Raw genomic sequence first — 9,053 nt, forward strand, 5'->3', positions numbered from 1 at the left:
CTGATGCTGGGGGTGGACTGTGGCATCATGTCTCTGTTTGAGGGGGTACTGTCTCTCTGTATCTCTCATTCATTGAAGAAATAAAAATAAATAAATAAAAGTGAACATTTTCATGATCTGTTACATAGCATTTTCTTTAATGGAAAAGATGTTTCCTGTGAACCCTCCTTAGAACCTCCATACCTTCTAGACCATACACAAAAATACATGTTTATCATGCACACATGCACACACAGGTACAGATAGCATTTTTCTTTAGCAAAAAAAAAAAAAAAAGAAAGAAAAACAAATGAAACTAACCCCTCAGTGTCTAAGTAGTCCACCAAACCAAATCAAACAGATAAACAAATAAGTAGCCAGAACTATTGGTAATTTTCTTTGGAGTAATCAGAATGTTTTTCCCTTATCTTCTAGAGGCTTCCAAGACTCCAGGAGAAAAAAAAAATAGTGTTGGATTCGCCCTTCTTCAAGAGAAAGAAATACAAGAGGGTTCCCTGCACTGCAAATCACTATTGTCTCTGCAGTTCTACCTGAGTCTCCCCTGATGCGGGACAGAAGTAGCTCTGTCAGGATAGCTGTGTGAAACAGTGGGATCGTTCTGCTGAGAAAGGACTTGTTGGAGTGAGATGTCTGGGAAACAGGACCCAAGGCACAGTACTAAGACTGGATTATGGGATTTATGAGACATATGGTTAAGTGGAAATTAGGATAGCAGTATTTCCTTAAGGCAGAAAATAAAGAAGTAAAGGAGTGTGATACGGCACTGAGGGCCAGCTGGATTTCATTCTGTCCTTTATAGGCACATGGGGATAGAAGCTAAGTTATTTGCCTTTTATAAGAAATGCATAGTTATTAATGACAAAAGAGATGTTCTAGACATGTGAGATGTATATACAACCAAATAGAAGAGAGATGTTTTCATTAATGTGTAAAAAATTTTTGTTTAAAGGCAGGTGTTATTTTATGCCAAGAAATCTTATTGGAAAGTATTTTTTTCATAAGCAATTACATATGAATTATAATAAATATGGTCAATTTGAAGACATTAGCTTCCATCCTGAGACTAGTCTGTGTCTAGCAATGGATTTTAAAGAAAGAAATTTAAATCTGAAAGTACTTGTATTTCTTAGCTAGTAACTATTGAGAAAATAATGTAATGATTTTACTTAAATTTGTATTCATCATTTTTCTGTCCTTTATCCTTGTTTAAACAGTGCCTAAGAGCAGTTGTAACTTTTATATTGTTTCCATGTTTTAAAAGTTCGGTATTTTGATCACTTTCCTTTTCCTATTATTTAGTCCTCTCTTCCTAACAAAATACCTAGTGTTTGCTATGAGGTCATACTTTATACCTAGAATTCAAAAAAAGCCTTTCATAAAATTGGTTTTGGTTTCTCTAAAACAATACTTTGCAGATTTTTTCTTCTTTTTTTAAGAGGTCTTTGTCATATGGAGAGTGTGCTCACCAGAGAAAGAGACACACACAGAAACAGTGAGAGGAAAAATAAGAAATCACCCACCAGGGGAGATGGCCATGCCTCAATTCCTCCTCCTCCATTCTCCTCCTCGGATCTTGGGCATGCATATACCCACACCCAGTGTGATTTTCAAGCCACTGGTCTGGGACTTGAATGGTGACTGGCCAAGTGGGAGTCCAATGATATAACCACAGTGCTATCTGCAGGTCCCCAGAAATCTCTTTTAATACTTATAGTATGAATTGCTTTATCTATTGTGCCATGATATATTTTTAATTAAAAGAATTTTTAAGATAACTTTTATATTCAAAGAACAATGAAGTGTAAGGTACATATATTTTGGATAGTCACTCTATTTCCTGACCCTCTACACACACACACACACACACACACACACACACAGCCTTCTTCATTATAACCATTATCAGTAGAGCAGTACATTTGTTATAGTCAAATGAACCTACATTGACCCAGTATCACCCAAAATCTATAGCTCATTCTCGGTCTTGTATCATCTGTGAGGTTGGATGAGCATGTGATGATGTGGATCCACCACTGTAGGAATATACAGAACAATTTGATTGCCCTAAAAATCTCCTGTGCTCTGTCTACCCAGTCCTCTTCCTCTCCTCACCCTTGGAAATGACTAATCTTCCTATGTGTCCATAGTTTTGGTCTTTCCAGAATGCGAATGTCATATAACTTGCACATATTAAGTAATCTATTCAGATTGTTTTCTTTTGCTTGGTAATATACATTTAAGTTACCCTATGTCTTTTCATTGCTTGATTATTAGTTGTTTTCATCCCTGAATAATAGTCTACTATTATTGGAACCTGGAGTATTATTCACTAATTTACCCATTTATTTACTGAAGGATGTTTTGGTTGCTTTTAACTTTTGGCAATTATCAATGAAGCTGCCAAAAACATCCATGTGCAGCTCTAATGTTCTTTGCTTGTTAGTGTATTTGTTAGTTTTCCTTTGCATGTTATTTATGTTTTGCAGTTTTTTTTTTTCATTTTAGCAAGAGAATTCTTAGATACTAGGTCTAATAACTAACAGTTTATTTATCAATGGCAGGTAGCGAAGGACAAGATTCACATTTTTAATTATATTTTTATTTTATAAACGTATTTATAAAACATTTCATTTTTATTTATAGTTTATTATGGTACATCCCTTTGGCTCACAATATGTTTTATAACATATGCATATAACACATGACTCTCAAGTCAAGAATATTTTATTCTTATTTAGTTTTTATCATCGTACATCTCTATGGCTCACAAAATTATTTTTCAACATATGCGTGTAATACATGATACTCAAGTCAAAGATATTACCAAATATATCATTTTCAAAACTGCAATGAGATACCATTTAACCCCAGTAAGAATAGTTAGGATAAAAAAGCTAAGAACAAATGCTAGTAAAGGTTTTGTGAAAAGGGAACTGTCCTATACTGTTGGTGGGAATGTAAATTAAATGTAAAATTAACTGTTGTGGAAAACAGATGGAGAGTCAAAAAAAAAAAACCTATAAGTAAAATTACCATTTGATCCAGTAAGGTTACTTTTTGGTATTTATCCAAAGGATAGCAAAATATTATTTTGGAGACACACCTGCATGTCCATGTTTATTGCAGCATTATTCATTATTACTACAACACAGAACCAATGAAAGTGCCTAAAAATTGAAGAAGGATTGACAAAGTGTGTCACATATATACTACAAAGCGCTAATCAACCATAAGGAAAAGTCAGGTTCTATTATTTAATTCAAAATGGATGAATATGGAAGACTTCATGCTAAGCGAAGTAAGCCTGACTCTAGAAGACACACACTGTATATCTCCACTCAATATACTAGCTGTACTCCATGGCAGAAATGAAAGAGAGGATAAGTGTAGATAAATAGAGACTAGAAGAAAGAGGAGTAGATGGTAAAGAGTGAGTGGGAGGAGCAAGGGAAAGAACACTGAACAGAAAATAGAATGTATAGCTCTCTGCTGAATATCATTTACATTTTTATAATTCAGTGAAAACCTGGCCAGCAAGTATGCCTTAGAATTCCAAATTATTGGCGGAAGCGGGATTGGAGATCTGCTTGTAGCTCAGACTTCAGCCCCACGTGTGCGAGTTGAAATGATGGAAGTAAAAGTGAAAAAACAATTAACAGGAAGGAATACAAAGGCATCACAAGAAAAAAAGAGATTCTGTAAAAACAGTGACTCTGGTTCTTCAAAGACATTCCCAAGAAAAGTTGTTAAGGAAGGTGGACCTAAAATCACATCAAAGAACTTTGAGAAAAGTGCCACAAAACCTGGGAAAAAGGGTGTAAAGCAGTTCAAGAATAAGCAGCAAGGGGACAAAGCACCTAAGAATAAATTCCAGCAGGCAGATAAATTCAACAAGAAGAGAAAATTCCAGTCAGACAGTCAAAGTGATTGACTCAGCAGCCAAGAAACCCAAATGGGATGATTTCAAAAAGAAGAGAGAACTGAAGCAGAGCAGGCAACTTAATGATAAAACCAACTATGACATTGTCGCTCGGTCCAAGCAGATCTGGGAGATTTTAAGAAGGAAAGACTGTGACAAAGAAAAAAGAGTGAAGTTGATGAATGACTTACAAAAATTGATTCAAGGAAAAATTCAAACTATTGCATTTGCTCATGATTCAACGCGGGTGATCCAGTGTTACATTCAATATGGTAATGAAGAACAGAGAAAACAGGCCTTCGAAGAACTGCGAGGTGATTTGGTTGAATTAAAGCCAAATATTCCTGAAATATTGTTAAGAAATTTCTCATGTATGGAAGTAAACCACAGATTGCAGAGATAATCAGAAGCTTTAAAGGCCACATGCAGAAGATGCTGTGACACACAGAAGCATCAGCCATCGTGGAGTACTCCTACAATGACAAAGCCATCCTGGAACAGAGGAACATGCTGACAGAGGAGCTCTACGGGAATACGTTCCAGCTTTACAAGTCAGCAGATCACCCAACTCTGGACAAGGTGTTAGAGGCAAAGCCTGAAAAATTAGAACTCATTATGGATGAAATGAAGCAGATTCTAACTCCAATGGCCCAGAAGAAAGCTGTGATTAAGCACTCATTGGTGCATCAAGTATTCTTGAACTTTACCTTATGCACCCCCAAATTCAGATCAGAACTGATTGAAGCCATCCGTGAAGCAGTGATATACCTGGCACATACACATGATGGCGCCAGAGTGGTCATGCACTGCCTGTGGCATGGTACGCCCAAGGACAGTAAAGTAATTGTGAAAACAATGAAGACTTATGTAGAAAAGGTGGCTAATGGCCAATACTCCCATTTGGTTTTACTGGCAGCATTCGACTGTGTTGATGATACTAAGCTTGTAAGTCAGATAATCATATCAGAAATTATCAGTTCTTTACCTAACATAGTAGCTGACAAATATGGAAGAAAGGTCCTGTTATATCTCCTAAGCCCCAGAGATCCTGCACACACAGTCCGAGAAATCCTTGAAGTTCTACAGAAAGGGGATGGAAATGCACACAGTAAGAAAGATACAGAAATCCGCCGACGCGAGCTGTTAGAATCCATTCCTCCAGCTTTGTTAAGCTACCTGCAAGGACATGCCCAAGACATGGTGCTAGATAAGTCTGTCTGTGTGTTGGTGGCTGACATTTTGGGATCTGCCACCGGGGATGTCCAGCCTGCCATGGACGCCATCGCCAGCTTGGCAGCAGCAGAACTGCACCCCAAAGGCAGGGACGGAGAGCTTCATGTTGCAGAACATCCTGCAGGACGTCTAGTACTGAAGTGGTTAATAGAACAAGATAAAAAGAGGGAAGAAAATGGAAGAGAAGGTTGTTTTGCAAAAATACTTGTAGAACATGTGGGTATGAAGAACCTTACGTGAATGTAAACCGAGGTGCCATTATTCTTTCTATCCTTCTCCAGAGTCCTGACCAAGAAGTTGCAAACAAAGTCAAAGCTGGACTGAAAAGCCTGATTCCCACATTGGAAAGAAACAAAAATCCTAGCAAAGGAATAGAAATTTTGCTTGAAAAACTGACTGCATAGGTGGACACAATTAAAAACAATAAGGAGGGGCCAGCAGTTGGTGTGGTGGTTAAGATGGTGGCCTTCCATGTGACTGACCATGGTTTGAGTCCCAGACCCAGTGGGCTGAAAATCATGCCAGGCACATGTGCATGTGTGTGTGCATGCATGCATACCCAAAATCCTGAGAGAGCAGGGGAGGAGAAGGGACTGTGATGTGGTCACCCCCATGTGGGGAGTGATTTCTCACTTTCCCTCTCTCTTTCTATGTTTCTTTCCTGTGAGTGCACAGGCTCCATGGCAAAAGACTAACAAAAAGAACAAGAAGGAATCATTTTTCCTCTCTTCTGTTCTTTTTTCCCAGAGCCAAAGAGAAGGGCTGGGGTGCTCTGTATATGTTTTTCTTGACTGTGTTTAGATTCTCGTGTAAGAATCTATTTATAAAGTTGTTTCTACAAAAAAAAAAAAGAATTCCAAATTATTAATTCTCACTATGTCTTCACTATCTGTTAATATTTCTTTCAATGGGAAGTCAGGAGAATTAATCCTTCCAGAAACAACATAAAACAGATTCTGCTATACTGACTTCTGTTTCTGAAATCTGCTAGGGAATGTATATTTGAATACTCTTTCAGAAATTTAAAAACACTATTTCTAATAGAGATTTCAACTTCTCCACTATCATATACTGTATCACTGTGTGGTCTGATGCCCAACTTCAAAGTTTTTAAAAAATTATCATTAAAAAATTTCTGCTATTCAATATAACATTACTTTATTTGTTTGGCTCAGAGGTATTTTGTGCTTCTTATTTTTATTTGTTAATATAATAACCCTACCTACACTTTCTTAATACAGCACAAAATTAGCTAAGTTTTCAACTCACTTTGTTATGCTAACTTAAGTGTTTGATTAGTTATTACTTTAAAATTCTAAGTCCTATTTCCCTGTTTTATTCCATTCAAGTTAGCAAAGTAGTACAAAATCTAGGAGACAGTTTTTCTCTTTTATGTTTTTACCTAGTCCTTTTCTTTATGAAGTTGCTAAGTAAATAAGCTTCTGTAAATTAACTGTGTGCTTTTTTTGGAAATAATGTCTGACACCAAACTTTTCTCATAGTGTTTTTCATCTCTGTATTTCTCAAAGTGTAGATTAAGGGATTGAACATAGGAGCAATGATTGTGTAAAAAAGTGCAAATACCTTATCCTCAGGGAAAGTGATAGGAGGTCTAAGGTAGATAAATATGGAAGGTACAAAAAATAAGATGACCACAGTGATATGAGAACCGCAGGTAGAAAGGGTTTTGCATCTGCCCTCAGCTGAGTGATTTCTTAATGTGAATAATATAATGACATAAGAAACAAATAGAACGACAAATGTAACTAAGGCAACAATACCTGAATTGGCAACCACGAGGACACCAACGATGTAAGTATCAGTACAGGTAACATTTAGCAAAGGGAAAATATCACAAAAATAGTGATCAATTTTGTTAGGGCCACAGAAGTGTAAATGAATTGCTATGGCCAATAGAGGAAATGAATGAACAGCACCCCCAGCCCAAGCAGCTAAAATTAGGAGATTGCACCTTGTCTTATTCATGATAATTATGTAGTGGAGAGGTTTGCAGATGGCAACATAGCGATCAAATGCCATGGCAGTTAGAATAAAGACCTCAATACTTCCAAAGAAGTGCATGGTAAAAACCTGCAACATGCAATTACTGTAAGAAATGGTTTTTGTCCCTCCTAGCAAGTCACCAATTAATTTGGGAGTAACAGTAGAGGTATAGAAGATGTCCATAGAAGATAAATGGAGGAGGAAATAATACATCGGTTGGTGAAAAAGTGGACTACATAGAATAGAGACAAGAATCAGAAGGTTTCCTACCAAGAGAGCAACATAACAAAATAAAAAGAGTACAAAGCAAAATATTTGTATGTTATGATTGTAAGAAAGTCCTAAAAGGATGAATTCTGAGATGTTTCTCTGGCTTTCCATATATTCGAGTTGGTGTGTTTCATGGACAAAAAAGTAAATTACCTGAAAGAAAGAATACATAAAATTTGAATGAAAATTTAATAGTATAATCCCAATAATATAAAATTAATAAAATATAATAAATATGTATGGAATATTAATAGCAATTATTATGTATTTATAGAATTAAGCTATATATTTTTTATTCTAAGTCATTACGCAAATCTGTTGAAAATGATATTAGAATGAGAATAATGTGTTTTCTATTCAACATTACCTATAATGTTAGAAAACACTTAAATGCTATTTGAAAACTAAAAATTATTTCCTTACTATTAAACGTATTGTTTTGCTAAGAATTAAGGCTTTATTAACTTTAGACCAAAGGAAAAGAAAACGCCATTTCATATGTATTATAAAAGTATGTGCCTTATCATAGGGACATACTATGACTTTCATTCTAATATAATCTTGTCACATTCCCCGATTATCTGGGAGTAAATCTTCACAAAATATAAATATGTTTAAACACTGATACTTGACTATAGAATTCTAATTTGTGCAGTGTATACATTTCTTTTTTCTCTCTTTTTTTTTGCTATAAGATGTGTGCACTCACCAGAGAGACAGAGAGACAGAGAGATGGAAACCAAGAAATCACTCCCCAGGGCAGATGGCCATGCCACAACCCCTCCTCCTCCATTCTCCTCTTGGGATCTTGGGCACTCACGCATAGGTGCCCAAAGAGAGTTTAAGCCACCTGGTCTGGGACTCGAACAGTGGTCAACTACATGGGAGTCTGCAACATCGCCATTATGCCAACTGCTGTTCCTAAGTGTATATGTTTATTTGCCATGTGAGCAAACCGTGTCTTAAGGTCATGCCAAATCAATGCAATTGTTATATTACAAAGCAAAAAAATGTAAACTACAGGGAACCAGCAGTTAGCGTAATGGCTATGTTGTTGGACTCCCACATAGTCGACCACGGTTCGTGTCCCGGACCCGGTGGCTTAAAACTCACGCCGGGCATGTGTGCGTGCGTGCCCAAGATCCCGAGAGGAAAATGGAGGAGAAGGGATTGCGGCGTGACCATCCCCCCTGGGGGGTGATTTCTCGCTTTCTGTCTCTATGTCTCTCTCTGTCTGTCTGGCGAGCACACGCACCCTACAGTGAAAATCTCTCAAAAAAAAAAATGTAAACTACACAGCAAAGGACTAAATGCTATTTAATGACTAAAGTTTTTTTTTTTTTAAAAAAGCAGAACATTTATTCATTTATCCTATTTGCATCTTAACTGTTAATGGCAGTTTTGGAATACTATACTGTCATTCAAATTTGAGATGGCAATAAGTAAAGAAAAGATGTAATTATAAATTTCCCCAAGTACATTTAAATTGTGCATATATCATGGCTTTTACTAGACATATCATGTATTTTATATACAATCAAGAAAAACAAATGTCAGTAAAAGGAGATGTGTAGAAGGGAATTTTAAGGCTGTGGAGAGCAGTGGATGGCATGGTGGTTGGCGTTCT

At 36.6% G+C, this 9,053-nt stretch overlaps 1 protein-coding gene and 1 pseudogene across 1 annotated transcript; one reads left to right on the forward strand and one right to left on the reverse strand.

The window, feature by feature from the left end:
* The first annotated feature begins 3,063 nt into the window (after positions 1 to 3,063).
* LOC102490460 (pumilio homolog 3 pseudogene) lies at positions 3,064 to 5,610 on the forward strand (annotated as a pseudogene).
* Positions 5,611 to 5,781: 171 nt separating this feature from the next.
* Positions 5,782 to 7,580, reverse strand: LOC106735091 (olfactory receptor 4P4-like). The gene has a single exon (XM_014588666.2). It carries the CDS (start codon positions 7,535 to 7,537, stop codon positions 6,602 to 6,604), a length of 936 nt encoding a protein of 311 aa, XP_014444152.1. The 5' UTR covers positions 7,538 to 7,580; the 3' UTR covers positions 5,782 to 6,601.
* Positions 7,581 to 9,053: the final 1,473 nt, after the last annotated feature.

Source organism: Tupaia chinensis, unplaced genomic scaffold, assembly GCF_000334495.1.
Source record: "Tupaia chinensis unplaced genomic scaffold, TupChi_1.0 Scaffold000293_1, whole genome shotgun sequence".
Taxonomy (NCBI): Eukaryota; Metazoa; Chordata; class Mammalia; order Scandentia; family Tupaiidae; genus Tupaia; species Tupaia belangeri.

Excerpts from the sequence above, each read along its gene's own strand:
- LOC106735091 (XM_014588666.2), bottom strand. The coding sequence starts at position 7,537 with ATGGAAAGCCAGAGAAACATCTCAGAATTCATCCTTTTAGGACTTTCT.